The 17,928-nt window shown below is 38.2% G+C and overlaps 1 protein-coding gene across 2 annotated transcripts; it reads left to right on the forward strand.

Moving 5' to 3' along the window:
• The first annotated feature begins 1,123 nt into the window (after window positions 1-1,123).
• Window positions 1,124-17,427, forward strand: LOC132164072 (5'-AMP-activated protein kinase beta-2 subunit protein). 2 transcript variants are annotated; one of them, XM_059574485.2, is made up of 4 exons: window positions 1,124-1,281; window positions 1,564-1,683; window positions 16,724-16,830; window positions 16,906-17,427. In XM_059574485.2, exons 3-4 carry the CDS (start codon window positions 16,804-16,806, stop codon window positions 17,230-17,232), a joined length of 354 nt encoding a protein of 117 aa, XP_059430468.1. In that variant the 5' UTR covers window positions 1,124-1,281; window positions 1,564-1,683; window positions 16,724-16,803; the 3' UTR covers window positions 17,233-17,427. The 2 variants fall into 2 exon arrangements, with proteins under 2 accessions (XP_059430468.1, XP_059430469.1); XM_059574486.2 differs by lacking the exon at window positions 1,124-1,281 and adding an exon at window positions 1,369-1,475.
• Window positions 17,428-17,928: the final 501 nt, after the last annotated feature.

Raw genomic sequence — 17,928 nt, forward strand, 5'->3', positions numbered from 1 at the left:
GGTGTTTGTATGAATGAGTTAGTCATGTCAGACGAAATCTAAATGATGCAGCCCACCGTCTTGTGAAGAAAACATTATCTATTAGCGAGGAACATGACCTTAATGAGGAAGTTTTTCAATGCATTTCAAATATTATCTATATAGAGTATTGTACGCAAAATGTATTTTTAACAATAGTATCGCTCGATTTCTCTAAAAAAAAAAAAATTAATAAATAAAATGAACACTAGCATATTAGTCCAATGAGGTGTGTAGAGTATGACAAAGAAAATTTCTCTTGTTGCTTACTATATTTAGAGAGATGCTATACAAATTCTTAAATTTACTTTATCAAATGCTTACTCTCTTATTTTGCAGTAAAAATCACAATTAGATTTTGGATGAATTATAATTGAATTCTCAATTTAGTGATTTTTTAATGACACCTTAGATTGTAAGCATCAAAAACTAATTTTCAATGAGAAAACCTTTTATCAGGAACATCCTGATAACACCCCTTCAATCAATAATTGACATATAAGTAAAAATATAAAAAATGCACAAAAATAACTTGGACCAAAATACACTAGATTTTAGGGTGATAAAATTCCTAAATGGTTAACCTTCCCACCTCTAGATTTTAGATTTGAATCCAAAAATAAGTTTTGAGGCAGGTCACGGCCGACAGGGTTTAAGGCCTTCACTGCCGGCTAGACCTGTGGGTTCGGCGAGACCCATGGCGTGGGTTTGTGGGTCTAGCAGGACCCATGCATGGGTTTGGTCGTGGTTCGTGGGTCTTGCCGCGTACAGGTTTTTTTTTTTTTCTAATTTGGTGTGATTGTTCTCACTTTTATTTTTTGCATTTTTTTTTAAATTGATGATGCGTCACATAGTAATTGAAAGCTGCAAAAAAGATGTTATCAAGATAAACCTGATACTAAGGACTCTCATTTTCAATTCCAAATCAAACGGTAAGTATTTGAGAGAATACCCTTTTGTGTAGCATTTCTCATATATATTTTTTCATTATTGACTTATCAAAGAGAAGAAAAACATGAAAAGGTAAACAGGAAGTTTTCTGTGTACAGTATACACGAATATAACCAATTTAATGATTTAAAGAAATTGTTTTGCCGCATATATCATTCGCTACTTTATTACGCTTTAAAAAACAATCTTTATGTCGGATTCACTCTGCGGATTCCCCTAGAGAAACAGTCTCTTCTATTGGTTTTTCCACTACCGTCCTTTGTTTCTTTTTTGGCCTTCTCTGAATTATCAAAAACATTACGTATTTATCAGGTAAGATTTCTTTACCCTGATTTTCATTGACTATTTTTTTTTTTCTTCCGTTTCTTTATTTTTCTTCTAAAGAAATATATCAAAATCCACTAGTAGTTGTCTTTTAAACTGATTTTTATTTCCTAAGCTTTTCTCCTAGAGCGAGTGTCTTTCTTCTAATATTTTTACAAATTTGAGGTTTTGGCTTGCAATTGGTGGGTTTTAAGATTGTGGGTACTTTGTTTTGCTGATTTATTTGATGCGTTGCGTTTGATTTCAGCTTGGTTTCACTGGTTTTTGCAGATAAGCTTTGGTTCTGCGAAATTTTTTTTATTTACCTAATTGGCTTTGTGCATATTGGTTTCAAGAGGAGTGTGACACTTCGAAGCTGTTATTGGTAATTGAACGGTTTAAGCATATCTGGTAAGTGTTTTTTTTTTTTTTTTTTTTTTTTTTTTCTGTAAATTTAATCTTTAGCATGTTTAAGTTTTACCATATTATGTGGTTTGAGTAGATTAATCTTTGTAAACTTTGGTATGTTGGTACTCTGGATTCTCTTCGGGTTTAGTGCTACGCTTACAAATTTGGATATTCCTGTCAGAAATTACATATGCTTTCTGAGAATATTTAGGTTTGATTAACAATTCTGATATATGGGGGCAGCCTGTGTGTGACAGGCTGTAGCTGTTGAGATTCTGAATTCGTTTGGGTTCAAAAACTTCCTTTCATATTTGATGTTTTTTTTTTACAAGGCAGTGGACTTTTAGCGTATTGATGTCTTATTTTCACTTATGATTGTAGAGTGCCACTAGCGCAACTGTGTTTATATATCGTCTTAATCTCTTAATTATTGCAAGTCTATGGAGATTTTTATTTTTATTTTTTTGAAAAAAATACTGGGTTGGGAAGAATGATTTGTTCAAGTTAGAGATACCCTTGTTTGTGATCTGTGATTGATTTTGTCAGAACTCAGTTCATCTGTTCAGTTGCATCGTGCACTAAAAACTAGTTTTGATAGGGAAGTATATGGAAATTTGGAGCGATAACTGCGCATTTCCCTTCTGATTTCTCATTGTTGGTGCACATTTTATAGAGGGACTGACTATTTTTCTAACTGGAAAGTAGATACTATTTTCCACACTTAAGAAGATTTGCTTCATGTCAACATTATGTTGGATATTCAGATTGTCTCTCAATTATACTTTAAAAGATAGATTTTCCTGCAAGAATTTGAGAAACATGAGAGCATACCAACTGTACTACATGGCATGTTTTACCTGCTTTATAAGTTGTTTTTAGCTTGACTGATTAAGGGAATATGGTGGTTATCCTATAAATGGAGTCCTACTGGAGGTTAGGTTGATATAATAGGTCTGATAAGTGTCAGTGGTATCAAGCAGCTACAAGTTTGCATTAAACCGTGTTTAGTTTTTAGTTTCTAGTTTGTAGTTTTTTGGTTTTTTTTTTTTTCCTGATCTATTTTGTTCGTAACGAACTTTCTATGCTTTTAAGGGAGATTATTCTATTTTTATGGGTAGCACCCAAGATACTTTAAGGGTAGTACTCATCATGTTCCTATTCTGCTTTCCTTACTCTTTAACAAAGAAATTGTTCTGAACTCATCTTTTCATTTATACTCAATATCTTGATCATCCAACTCTCTCAAGAAACTGAGACAATATTACATACACCTCTCATTTTCCTCTGAAAAACAGTATCTAAAATTATGAAAGAAAACAGTAATTTCTGATTCACAATCTCATTCTCATAAAAGAATAAACATCTAAAGATTTTTCTACAGGTATATCACCATTGTTGAAGCTATAGTTGACTAATTCTTTTTCTATAATCACAAAATTTAAGGTGAAAGTGTATTTTCTGAACTATGTGTAATGAAATTTGATGTAATTCTTTTGTTGTGTTGTTATATTCTTCTTTACTATTACATACACCTCTCATTTTCCTCTGAAAAACAGTATCTAAAATTATGAAAGAAAACAGTAATTTCTGATTCACAATCTCATTCTCATAAAAGAATAAACATCTAAAGATTTTTCTAAAGGTATATCACCATTGTTGAAGCTATAGTTGACTAATTCTTTTTCTATAATCACAAAATTTAAGGTGAAAGTGTATTTTCTGAACTATGTGTAATGAAATTTGATGTAATTCTTTTGTTGTGTTATATTCTTCTTTACTATTTCTTGAATTTGAATTTTTCATTTTCTTTTTCTTTTTGACTTTGGGCTTTGATGTGATGATTGTGGTTTAGTGATTGAGTTGAGAAAAGAAATGGGTTTTGATAAGTGGTTAATAAAAAAAGCTGTTTTGGGTTTATGAAGGAAAGGTGTTTGGTTGGTGTGGTTGTGCGATGGTGTGACAGATGCTCATGTAGTTCTGATAACTACTTACCCAAAAAAAAAAAATGTAGTTATGATAACTGGAAAAGGAAAAAAGTGGTGGTGCTTCAAATTTTGAAACTGAGATAACCTCTATACTTGTCTATCTCTTGTTCCCCAAAATGTAATCCCAGATCTCTCAATGCTTGAATGATTCTTTATATTTTTCTTTTTCTTTTTTTGTTCTCCAAAAGCTGCTAATTCCAAACCCACTTGCTGTTTTACAATCTTCTATTCGTATAAAATTAGGAACAACTTTAGCAGAGAGAAAGATAAAGATAGAGGGGGTTTGGGGGGGAGGGGAAGAGGGATGCGTAAGAGCCTTATGCTCCCAGAAAAGCGATGGAGGATGCTAGAAAGTTCAGGTATCTGGTTTGTTTGAAAAGATGAAGATAAATCATCAAGAAGAGAAAGGGCAATATTGTCCTTTAGGTTATTGATAAAATTGGAAATTGGTCAAGAGCTTAAGAGGCTCATATGGATTGCAAATAGGAGTAGGCTGTTTAAAACCTTAAATGTGTTTGTCATTGTTGTAGATTTTGCATGAAAGTTTAGAGAGAAAGAGGAGGCTCGTTAGTTCTTATGTAACCTACCTCACATGTTTTATTATATAGGTTTGAGAAATTTCCAATGACCAAAATACCCATGTATATCAAACCCTAACAGACTATTTTTATACTCCCCCTCAAGTTGGAGCATATATATCATATAAACTCAGCTTGGAACAAATAAACTCTTACCTTTTAGAACACATATTTTGTGAACATGTCAGCTAACTGCTTTTGACTTTAGGAATGGTGTAGATATACCTCTGTGAAATGACAATCAAGCTCAATATGCTTGGTCCTTTCATGAAAACTTGGTAGACACAATATATAAAGAGGAATGCTATATATCATTTCACAACTATATCACAATGCTAACTTGAGGTCCCAATCAACACTTTGATTTTTTTTTTCTTTAACAAAGACTGATCCAATGATTAGTTTGGATTGCCACGTTAGTATTGTGGGATAGTTATAGAATAAAAATGTAGTTTCTAACATTATTCATATGTAGAACTGTGTTAAGTGGTTATCACAAAAGAATGGGATAGGAGTCGGAGCTGAAAACCCAATCTCTTGATGAAATTGTCATAGCCACGTTAAGTGCCCTGTACTGCTTCAGCATTAGATTGTGCCATTAGTCTTTGTTTCTTGTCCAAATTTTCAAAAGCCTAAGAATGCACAATATCTTGTAGTAGGCTCTATCTAAGGGTGAATCTGCCCAATCTGCATGTGTAAAACCTTCTACCTAGAGATGTCCATTTGGTCTATATAGTGTCCCAAGACCAGAAGCTCTCTTCAAATACCAGATAATACAAGTAACAACTTCCTATTGTGAAACTTGAGGAGCCTCCGAGAACTGATTAGCAACACTAACTACATCTTAAATATTTGGCTTGGTGATAGTAAGATAATTAAACTTTCCAAGTAGACGGTGATTCCTTCTAGGATCTTCAAATATATCCCCTTCATCCTCTAGTAACTTTTCATTCAGATCCATTGAAATCTCAACAGGACAAGCATCCAGAAGACGTGTTTGTCTAACAAATCAAGTACATACACTCTCTGAAATAAATTGATACCTAGATCTAGCAACTTCAATAGCCATAAAATATTGAAGTTTGCCCAAATCCTTTGTATAAAACATTTGCTGCAAATGTTGAATCAGGCAATGTCTCCTGAATCATGTTTGGTGATCACGATCACCTACAAATACCACAAGGAGAATATGGCTTGCACTAGTATGTGAGTGAAATATTGAGTAATCTGTTTGAATATCTATGGATACCAAACACCAATGTTGCCTTAGTGAATTTACCAAACCATGCCCTTGGTGATCGCTTGAGACCATACATAGCCTTTTTTATCTTACAGACATAGACTTGATACTCTTAGAAGCAACAAACTCAGGTGGGTTGCTCCGTATAAACCTCATCGTGTAGACCCCATGTGAGAAAACATTTTGACATCCAATTGGAACAAGGGTCAATCTATATTAGCAGCCAATGAAATAAGCACACGAACAAAATAAATTTTGGCAACTGGAGAAAACATCTTATTGTAATCAAAACCGTACATCTAGTACCTTTAGGAACCAATTGGGCTTTCAATCTTTCAATGGATCCATCAAGGTTAATAGTATATACCCATTTGCGACCAACAATCTTTTTACCAGGTAGTAAGGCATCATGCTTTCAAGTCCCATTTTGATGCAAGACCTCCATTTCCATGGCTCACCATGTAAATGGAGGTCTTGATACTCCCCTTGAGCAACAAACCCAAGTGGTTGCACCATATAAACCTCCTTGTGTAAATCTCCATATAAAAAAACATTTTTGTTGACATCCAATTGAATCAAGTGCCAATCTAGATTAGTAGCCTATGAAATAAGCACCCGAACATAAGAAATTTTGGCAACTGGAGAAAACATCTCATCATAATCAATACCATATGTCTGGGTATAACCCTTTGCAACCGAATGGCCTTTCAATCTTTCAACGGATCCATCGAGGCTAAACTTAACAGTATATACCCATTTGCAACCAATAGTCCTTTTACTAGGCAGTAAGGCAACATGCTCCCAAGTCCCATTTTGATGCAAGACCTCCATTTCCATGGCTTCCCTTCACTGTTTTTGGGATAGAAACACTAGAGAGATGGGAGATAAAGCTCGCCTCCAACTAGAGTCATATAAAGCATGCTTCACTGTTTTTGGGATAGAAACACTAAAGAGATGGGTAATAAAGCAATAAAGCAAAGGAGACAAAGAATTAGTGAATACGAACTAACTAATAGGATGTTGGGTGTCAATTGTATGGAATACCTCTTAATGTGAGGGTTCCTCGTATTATATAAGAATTGTATAGCTAATTACCAGGCTGTATCTCAGCGATTACAGCAATCTAGGAGTACAAATAAAGCAACTAAAATCTACCTATTAATTATAAGATACTACAGCTATAATACAAAAACATGCCATAACTAGATAGATTAATTATGGCTAAATTACATGATATATCTGTCGTATCTGATTGACATCCCCCCTCAAATTGATGCTGGTCGATCAAGAAGCATCAATTTGCCCACAAGGAACTAATGACGCTATCGTGTCATGGCCTTAGTGAATACGTCAGCTATTTGGAGATTAGTGGAAACATGAGGAAGATATAAAACACGAGTGTCCAAGGCTTCCCGAATAGAATGACAGTCTATCTCAATATGCTTCATACGTTCATGGTAAACATGATTAGTAGCTATTTGAATGGCACTAGTATTATTAGCATGAAGAGGAGTAGAATCAGATTGAAAAAAACCAAGCTCAGCTAGAAGCCCACGAAGCTAGACAATCTCAGAACAAGTAGTAGACATTGCCCGGTATTCGGATTCAGTAGATGATTTAGAAACGCGAGCTTGTTTCTTACTCTTCCAAGCAATTGAAGTATTACCAAGAAACATGCACCAGCCTGTGACAGACTGCCGAGTATCAGGACATCCAGCCCAATCCGCATCACTATAAGCAAAAAGGCGAAGAGGAGAGCTGGTTGGAAAGAACAACCCATGGCTAGGTGACCCTCGAAGATATCGAATGATACGGCGAACAACAGGTAAATGAAGATGGCGTGGAGTTTGCATAAATTGGCTAATCTACTGGACAGCGAAGGAAATATCAAGCCGAGTAATAGTCAAATAGTTCAAGCTGCCTACCAACTGTCGGAACACAGTAGGATCAGAAAGATCACCCTCCTCACTTTGATATTTCACATTAACCTCCATAGGAGTATCCACCGAAGAAGAATCCTGAAGACCAGCAAGGCTAATCAAGTCCTGGGTATATTTGTGTTGATTCAAGAATATACCTGAAGAATCAGTGTGCACCTCCAACCCCAAAAAGATACATAAGAGGACCAGGGTCTTTCATATGAAAAGAAGCCTGAAGATTCTACTTGAGATGATCGATCAAATTGGAGTCAATGCCAGTAATGACTATGTCATCCACATACACAAGTAAAAGAACAAGACCAGTCTGAGTCTTGCAAAGGAACAAAGATGAGTCATATTGGCTTTGGCCAAAGGAGAAGTGAAGCAAAGTAGACTTGAATTTTTCAAATCATGCCTGGGGAGCCTGTTTTAAGCCATAAGAGACCGCTTTAACTTACACACAGCGGCAGATGGAGAAGAAAACAAACCCGGAGGAGTTATGTAAATATCCTTTTTGAGATAACCATGAAGAAAAGCATTTTTAAAGTCCATCTGGTGAAGTGGCCAGCCTTGGGAGGTAACAATAGAAATAACCGTACGCATTGTGGTCATCTTTGCCACCGGAGCAAATGTCTCCTTATAGTCCACCCCATATTCTTGCCTATTCCCAAGAGCAACTAATCCTGCCTTATACTGATCCAGAATCCCATCAGAGCGGAGCCTAATCGAGTAAACTCATTTACAACCGATAGCTTTAACATTAGAGGGGCAAGGAACCACATCCCATGTATGATTGTCCTGGAGAGCCCGAAGTTCTTCGTCCATCACTTTCCACCAATATTCATATTCAACAGCCTCAGAAAAGCATGTAGGGATGGAAATAGAAGACAAAGTAGTATTAAAAGAAGTGTGGGAAAAATCATACCGATTAGGAGGACGTGATAATCGGGCAGATCGTCGAGGACCATACTCGGGCAGGTAGGACATGATATGTAGTCTACCCTCACATATTTTATTATTAAGTGTGAGAAATATTCCAATAACCAAAATACCTATGTACATCAAACTCTAACAAACTCTTCTAAATGTCATGACTTTGCCAAATGGTAAACATAGGTCTCTGTGATCACTTTGTACACATCTCTCTTGAAATCTTCGCATCATATTAACAATTATGACAACCTCAATAGTCTTTTGATTAAGGTGATCAATTTCCTTTTCTGTATCTCCCATTGCTAGATCAACGAAAATCTTGTCAACATCTCCATTTAACAACAGAGTGCACTGCAAATAACACAAAATATATTTTTAGTGCTTACCATTAAAGTTTTTGAAAACGATTGCTTCTTGGGATCTGCCATCTGACACCGAAAATGATCCTTTGTGTCACATCCAAAAAGTTATTAATTGTAAGAAGTGTAGATCTTCTTCCCCTTTCTAAAGCCTTCTTGTCTTGATTTTTACATTAAGACACTATGGATGGCTATCATTGATGCACAAGCAAGGACTTTCCTACTAGGGACAAAAGATATTTTATCATATAGACAAGACTTATAAATACTTTGACCTTGTGTGAAATGGCAAGAATTTGAATTAGAATTTTATGCATTTCTTGTTTTTTGGTAACCTAAAGGTGCAAGAGTTTTTAATGTGAACCACACCTTGGTTAATTGGGATTAGTGCAATAAGTTCAAACCCCTCCCGGGCAATTTTGAGAATTATTCAAACTCGCCAAATGGTGAAGTTATTCAATCCTGAATTTTTTGTTCATTATGTCTTAATCAGAAAAAGAAAAAAAGAAAAAGGCTATGGTGAGTCTATGACTGGGGCTTTATTTCATTCCAATTAACTTGGGCTTCAGGAATACTCTTCTTGGTTTCTTTATTGAATATCCTCTTTCTCTGAAGACAACGTCAAAATCTACATCATGTAGAGGCTTCTAGTTGTGATTTTTTAATCTAGAAATGTTGATAAATAGATTGAGGCATCACCACGGCTTTACCGCACCCTTCAACGTTTACCTTCTCCAAGTGACTGTCCAATGTCGGTTCGAGGAGAGGTCCTGATGCCTGTGATGGTGAGACTAAGAACGAAACTTTTGTCCTCGTATTTTTCTTTCCTCTCTATGCCCTAGCAGTGGCGCGTATAGATGCTGCGTGCTAGGGTCCGGCGACTCGTGATGGAACGTTGCTTCTCCATTGAAGCTAAATCCTTTTGCTTTTCGGCAAAGGAAGGGTCTCCTAACCTTCGTTTGGAGGAAAGGAGAAAATGTTTCGGAGGGTTTATATTTGCAAGCATCCAATGTTCTTGGTTGGTAGACGCGGTGGAAGCGGCGAGTAAGGTGAAGGAGGATATCGCCAAGTCTTACCGTGAGGGAGATAAGGCTTTGATGGTTCATGGGGGTTTTAATAAAGCAGGAAGGTTCCTGGAGGTGTCCGTCTATGTGGAGGGTGGTCATAAAGGAGTCTTACGGCTCCCAAAGGGCCGTTATGGGCGGGGTTGGCGTCGATTTGCGGGTGAGCTGCGTCTTATGTTGGTTTCCCCTGAAGGTAAGAATGGGTCTGTGGAGATCGAGCCCCTCCCTTTGCCGAGGATGCAGACTAAGCAGTCCAAGACCCCGCATGGGTTGATGCTACTGCTGGAGTTTCTGAGGGTCGTTCTTTTGCAGAGGTGTTACAATCGAAGCCTTGCTTCGAGTTGAATGGGCGGTCTTCGTTTTGTATGGATCTTCTCCAGGTGACGACACGTTCTGAGGAGGGGAATGGTGGGTTTGATCAGCGGCCCGCGGTGGATTGTTTTGATCTGGAGAAGCATTCTTCAATGGCGACTGGCTCTTCGAAGAAGATGAGGGGCATTTCTGTCAAGCGATGGGTCAAACATTTCTTAGGGTTTTTTCATTATGAGATGGGCCGGGTTCTTACTGGGCTGTTGGAAGGCTTTCTAGCAGGATTTAAAGGAATTCCTTTAAGAAGACAGATTAGGCCTGCCTTAAAAAGTATGGAAGGTTTAAAGGGTTTCTAGTTTGGGCCTTCTCTAAAGCCCAAGTCCGTTAGGCGTCTTAAGTCTGGGCAGATAGGCATTAAGGGCTTCGGTGTTGGGTCTTCCCTAAAGCCCAAAACCACTGGGTGTCTTAAGCCTTCTCATAAGGCTCAGGTGCTTCCGTCCATGGCTTCTCTCTCGGTGGGATCATCCAAAGTGACCACGAAGTGGGTTCCTTCGTTGACTCCGGAGCTTGCGTTGGTGCTTAGTGATGTTTTGCCAGTGTCTATGGTTTGGCAAGGTGTGGCTAAGATCACGGACGTTGAGCTGGGTTTCGGCGTTAGCTTTGGGGCTGCCGATGTTGGGTATGGGTTTTCGTCAGCGGTCCGGCAACTCTCTCCGGTGAGTATTCTTGTTTCTCCGGTGGGCTATTAGGTGGAGGTTCCCACATCTCAAGCGATCAACTTTGTCTCATCTGAGGTGGTTACTTGTCCAGCGAGCCCTCTGTGCAAGGAAAGGGAGATTGCCTTTCCTGTGGTGACAGATCCTGTCCTTTCTCTGGCGTTCATGGAAGCTTAGGATAAGACTGTGCGAAACCCTTCTCGGTGTGGTGAAGGAGGCGTCCTTGTTTATTCAGGTTGTGCCAAAGTTGGGGTTGATCTAGGTTCCCCATCGGAGACTGTTTTGTTCTCGGAATCTTCTCAGGTTCGGCAGCTCGCTATGGTGGGTACTCCTGTTTCCCCAATGAGGGTTTATGCCTCCCTGGAGATGGTTGCCGAGGCTTTTTCTCCCTCGGTGGCGAATCCTCTGTCATTCTTTTCCTCGGCAACAGAGGAAGCTCAAGCTAAGACTGATTGGATCTCTTCCTCGGTGAATGGTTTGATCAAACGGGGGTTGTTAGGCCCGAGAGTAGTTTCTCCTTCTCCGATTGTGGTGAAAGAGGCGTCCTCGTCTTCTCAAGGTTATAAGGTTGATAGTTCTAAAGGAGCGGCAAAGCTGTGCAGTCTTAAGGTCGATAGCTCTCATGCGTCTCTGGCAGTGGTCTGTGTCCCTTCGGAGGTAGCTCCTGTCAGGGATGATCGTATCCCTGCATTGGAAAAAGGGTTGCTTCGTCGGGGGTTTTTAGGATCTAGAAATGCTTCTCCTTCTCTACCTGCGATGAAGGAGGCTTCATCGTCTGTTAAAGGTTCTAAGTTTGTCGTCGAAGAATCACAGGTTTGTTCTTCTTCGAAGAAGCATGCGGCTGAATTGGGTTTGAGACTCAGTGAACCTTTTCCTCGCATGTCGGAGGGTGGTGCTCCAATCTACTCCTCTGTTTCCAAGTCTCAAATAGGGTATACCCGGAGAGTGAAGGAGAAGATTGCTCAGTAGTTGCATAAGAACAAGGAATTGTTTTCCGAGGTTGTGGTGGAAACTGTGGAGAAGGGGGTGGAGAACTATTCGGAGGTGGTACAAGATGCGGTGAAATTCGCCTCCATTATGGGATTGTCTTGTGGTGAAGGTGGCGACGAGAAAAGTCTTTTGAATCGTTTTTTGAATATTGAAGAGGAGCGGAAGCCCTATACCCCAAAGGTAAAAGGGACAAGGGAACTCAAGAATTTAGAATGCTCTATCAATTATGAGGCTAGGGGGAGACTTTCCCCAGAGAGGTGCCAGCGATGGCGGGATTGTGTCGGGACCAAAAATGCATTCTCTTTTCCTCCAGAGGTGCATTAGGGATTTGGGTTTTAGGGCTGGTGTTGGGCTAGTGTGGGCTTTAGTCTTTGGGTCTGTTTCTTTGGTTTTACCGTTTGGTTGTGGCTACTTATTTGAGCTTTTTGGGTTGGGTCTTTTGGGTTTTGTCTCTGGGTTTTAAGTTGGGCTACCTATGTATACTTTTTGTGTACTTAGAGGCGCTTTGCGCCTTTTTTTAATATATACAATAATACTTATCAAAAAAATAAAAAAAGATTGAGGCATCACCAACCCCTATGCTTTAGGTAATATATAGGGAGAATTACATTGAATCTTGAGGTTTTGCAAAATTACACTGCATTCTTCCTTGTTTTGAATTAGACACTAACGTCCTTCAAATTGAAAAATATTATATGCTGATCACCTCCATGGAACAAATGCCCATTAAACAAATTAACAAAATCTTTTGCTAACATAAAAATTTTGATTAGAGCAATTGCTTAAAATATTCAAAGTACAAATTTTGGGTTATTGTTTATTTTTTATTTTTTATTATTATTAAAATTAGACTCAGCATTTTCTGAGCATTTTGCTTCATGTGAGGGAGAACATAAATTTTAACGTTGGGAAGAACAAATGCCCATTAATCAAATTAACAAAATCTTTTGCTAACATAAAAATTTTGATCAGAGCAATTGCTTAAAATATTCAGAGTACAAATTTTGGGTTATTGTTTATTTTTTATTTTTTCTTATTATTAAAATTAGACTCAACATTTTCTGAGCATTTTGCTTCATGTGAGGGAGAGCATAAATTTTAACGTTGGGAAGAACAAATGCCCATTAATCAAATTAACAAAATCTTTTGCTAACATAAAAATTTTGATTAGAGCAATTGCTTAAAATATTCAAAGTACAAATTTTGGGTTATTGTTTTTTTATTTATTTTTATTATTAAAATTAGACTCAACATTTTCTGAGCACTTTGCTTCATGTGAGGGAGAACATAAATTTTAACATTCGGAAATAATAGTTGATATCTATTACTTTCCTTGATTTTTGTGAGTAAATTAGTAGAATAACTTGAAAACATCGGTTTTAGTGCCTTAAGGGTGACTAGTAGTAGTGTCTAATAGTTTTCAATTTCAGAGAGGTTAGTGTCTAATTTGGAATAAGCCTGGTGTGTAATGTAATTTGTTAAACCTTGAAGGAGGTCAATGTAATTTCCCCCGATAATTAATCTGAATCTTGCATTTGTGAGCTGTTGAAATGAAATTTTATCTTGCTGTCTCTCTCTCTCCCTCTCTCTCTGTGGTATTCAGGATGAGTGATGCTCTTGATGCTATTAAACTTATGCATAAATGTGCATGTCCCCTCCTGATATTATCCATTCAATTTTGACTTCATTTTTCTATGTTTTGCTGTTTTCACTACAGCTAATAGTGGATGCTATACCCAGTGAATCTTTTGGAACAAGGACTAGTCCCATTTATTGAAATAATCTGAGAAATCAAGTTTCTCATCAGTACTTAATTTATTGAGCTGGAATCAACCAAATGTAGCTTAGATTTAAGAATTGTGCAAGTATTTCATCCAGTTAGGTCATGGAATTCTTTAACAAAACAAGAGAGTGGAGAACTAGGATCCATGCTTTTAACCTCAAAGGCTTGCTTCAAGGTCCAGTAATACATGGGTTATTCCTTAGGTAAATTACATTGATAGATTGTGATAGGCAGCAGGGACACATTACCCACTTAAAAGTTGGTCAGCTGTTCCTTTGTTTGATGCAGTTCACTAGGTGAATGCTCGGTACAATTTATAATGCCAGTATGCAGCTCAAAGCTATTGTCACGTTACTCGTGTTCTTCTCATCTTTATTTAGATTGAAAGAATTAGACTTCAGGTAATGGAATAATGAAGAAGAGGCAAAGGGGAAAAAAGGGGGAAAACATAGGGGACTGTTGGGAGCAACACATCATGGGCAAAAGGGGGAAAACATAGGGGACTGTTGGGAGCAACACATCATGGGCAAAAGGGGAAAGGGAAGAGGCAAAATAAGCAATGATTGACCGAGGGTTTCAAATGGGAGAAATAGGTGAGAGAAAGGGAAGTTAGGGTTTGAGAGGAATTTTGGAAGAATGGGGATTCGGGGCCAGCGCGAGATGCTTGGGGAAAAGAGAGAGATGAGGAATAAATGGCTGAGATCAAAGGGGATGAATCGGAGGGCTGAAAGAGGAAAGTAAAATCACTGCCCGGGTAACAAGTGGCCTGGGTGGTTGAGTTGTATTTAATGCAAGGGATAAGGGATGAACAGCTCAGATGTAAGGGGAAGGATCAAACAGATGAGAATTGGCCAGAAGGGTGGGCATGTGGAGGCAGTGTGAAGGAACGTGTGAAGCGTGTGTTTGGAGAGGGGAGAAAATCCAGACATGCCACGTGGCGCAAACATGGGGAAAGCGCGTGGAAACCCAGTAACATGGGCCAGCTAATTGGATTGTTTTGGGCTTGAATTTGAAGCCTGTTTTTTGGTTGGGATGGAATTTAATTTGAAGGTGTTTGAATTTCAAGTTAGAGAAAAGAGAGGGATTACAGATTTTAAATAAGGGAAAGAGGGGATTTGGGTTTTCATGAGAAACTTGTTAGTTGTTTTGCTTTGCAAAAATTGCGAGGCCTAGCTAACCTCGAATATAGCCATTATCCATTATCATTTATCTTTGTAATTTCCTTACTTCAGTCAATCCAATCCATAGCCTTCTATCTCTCCTGCAATTTCCTCTCCATTTCTTTATTCCACTACAATTTCTTTTCTCAAAAACAACACCAAAAAAGTGCATGTCACATCATGCCATCTTTCATCTATTAGCATTTCTCATCTTTCACCCAGTCACAGGATCACAAGAACGTCAAGTACGGACACCTTCCATGCTATGGTTCGATGCAGTTGAAAAATGTAAGCCCAATCCAAATATCTGGCATTAAATATTCACGAGTGTGGTTGTGCCCTCAAAGGAATTGTCTTTTCTTCCTGGTTTTCAAAAGATGCACCTGTTGGAACCTGCAGTGTCTGCTGTTTCTTATTCATAATGAAACTGAACAGTAGTTAGGCATGTTATACTACATAAGCTGGGTTTTTCAGTGGGTTTAGCAATTAGTCTCTTTGTACTATGGAATAACCATGTTGGAACTCTAGGAATACTTCATCCTTAATTGAAAATTAAAATACTCTAATTTTGGAATGTAGGAGTGAAAAGAGTGTTAAAGCTACCATTCAGAATCAATGTGATTATCTGAGATCGGAGCATCCTCATTAGTACCAAAATAGAAAACATATAGAAAGGAGAATAAAGTCAATCGATGTCATATGTCTTAAGATATGGATGCGAACAAATCATTTATATGAATGAGATGATCCAGTTATCATCAAGATGTAAACAAATCATTTATAGGAATGAAACCAATCCAATTATGGTGGAAAATATACTGATTATCTAATCAGACCCATTACTGAATTAAGCTGGTATTATTATATTTAGCAATTTAATTATAGAACTAGAAAAGTTTGAAAAGAATTTAATCACCAATAAAGGGGAAGAAGCATATAATTTGCTGGGTGTTTGGGATTTAACAGTATTAATTGCCCTTGTGTTGAATTTCTACATATTCTAGTGGGTGATGTGAATTTTTCTGGGTTGCTTTTAGGCCAATTCAAATTGATGGGGAACCATGTTAAACTTGTGTTAAAATAAAGAATTTGAGATGTTAATAAATTATCAAAAGGATGGGATTTAGATCCCATAAATTATCAAAAGGATGGGATTTAGATCCCATCAGTTTAAATTTTCTTTGCTTGGATTAGTATGTCTAAAATTAAGAAATTAGAGTATCGTAGTGGGTATAGTTATGATTGTAGGTCTAGTGGCAATTACTTATTGATGCTGACTGTATGGTATCATGGTGTTCCTAGTTGTGGGTGGTGGTGAAAGAGTGGTTGTGCTGAAGGTGTTGGTGGCATTGGTGATGGTACTAGCATCAATGACAACAATGATGGTGGTGACAATAATGATGGCAGTGACAGGGTCAAGAATAATAGTGGTAGAATGAGAATGGTAATGTTGGTAGAATTCGTACAATTACATCTTCCCTCATGAGATGTGAAGTTGATAATTGGATGCTTAAAAATCTCAAGTTCAATCTGTTCAAATTTCTATGATATTTTGAAGTAACTGTCCACATTGAGAATTACCAAATTACAACTTCAAATAAAATCCCCCATCCAAGCATAAAATTAGGGAATTATTTTCACCCTCATAATGGTTGTGTGGGAGGGTGTGGAAGCAGTCATTAGGCGTAACGGAATTGCATTTCCCTTTATCTTATGGGATGTCATCAACTCCACATACATCACATGTAAAATTTTAAAGCTTTATCTGCAGACCTAAAGAAAAAGGTTGATGAACAGCTAGCATAAAACCCTGTGTTAACCTTTATGAGTGTGAATGCTAACAAGAATGGAATTGTATATGTTTAGCTCATTTGAAAGTTTCCTGAATCAAATGGACTACAATGCCTTGTGGTACAAAATATATGTATTTTTATGTAAGCATCTGTTCAATGCCCTGCCAGTATATCTATCTCACTATGCTGCTGAATGAAAATGCCATCTTTTCAGGCTCATCGATACCAGAGTCCCAATAATCTTCTGTTGTTGATGATTTTGTGGCATTAGTCAGTTGCGTTCTCATTTACAAGATGAACAACCAGTATGGTGAAGAGCATGTAAGCCATGGACCCTTGTTGATTATATTGATTTCTTAAAATCATATGGATATTAAACAAACAATCCTTGTGCAGGACGAAGCAACAGTTGTGGGGTTTGAAGTTCCAAAATCACCCGACTCAAGTTACAACAACATTTACCCTGGTAATGAAGACGAGGCACGGGATCCGCCTCTTGTCCCCCCACATCTCCAAAACACCTTAATTAGCTACCCAGCAAGCAGAGACACTGCTGGAACTCTTCCATTGCCACAAAATGTGATTCTCAACCATCTTTACATTGAGAACAGGGAGCCCCCGCGATCTGTCGTGGCGCTCGGGTTCACGCATCGATTCCGTCAAAAATATGTTACAGTTGTAGTTTACAGACCAGTTCATAGAAGGGGCAGTAGCAGTACTTAACAGGCGTATAGAAGAAATAATTAGGGTGGTTTATTTGACCTTGTAATGATGGAATTAGTCGTGGTAGTCCCAAATACGAAATTAGCCGCCAAGGATGTTTATTGCGGCACAGCAGCTGATGCGCTTAACATGTGTTTTATTAAAGTTCTCTGTAGACTTGAGTTATTGATAGTCTCATGAGGCTAGACTTGCTAAGAGGGCTTTTTATTTTTTTATTTTTTTATTTTTATTAAGTGTTAGTTACTGTATGGTATGGTTGAGCAGTATGTTGACCATGGAATCTGAGAATTTGTGTAGGGAAGCATATGCATGAATCTACTATGTAGGTGATAGGCGCGACCCCTTCCCCCAAAATATTCAACCAGAACCACATTCCTTTTGCATGATGTAGCCACTTGTGTCTTACTCTATTGGTCATAGTTCTCTGCTGTTTATGGCTGGTGCTCGTGCGTGTGTGAACCAACCCAGCAAACAAGGGAAGGATGCCTACCGGGGGCATCTGAGAATGGTTCGAACCTGGCTCCACTAGATGGCCGGAAAATGTGAGAGGCCTAAGCTAGAGAGATGGTGTGTGGCCGGCCGGAGTTGAGTTCGCCGGCGGAGAGAGAAGACGGTCGGGGAAGAAGAAATGAGCTGGGTTGTGTCGAATCAGCTACAAAACCGGAGTTGAGTTTGCCAAAAGAGAGAAGGTGGCTG

This window comes from Corylus avellana, chromosome 8 (assembly GCF_965113065.1).
Source record: "Corylus avellana chromosome 8, dhCorAvel1.hap1.2, whole genome shotgun sequence".
NCBI lineage: Eukaryota > Viridiplantae > Streptophyta > Magnoliopsida > Fagales > Betulaceae > Corylus > Corylus avellana.

Coding starts and splice junctions, on each gene's coding strand:
- LOC132164072 (XM_059574485.2), top strand. CDS start 16,804: ATGAACAACCAGTATGGTGAAGAGCAT. Junction 16,831..16,905: donor ACCAGTATGGTGAAGAGCAT/GTAAGCCATGGA, acceptor ATCCTTGTGCAG/GACGAAGCAACAGTTGTGGG.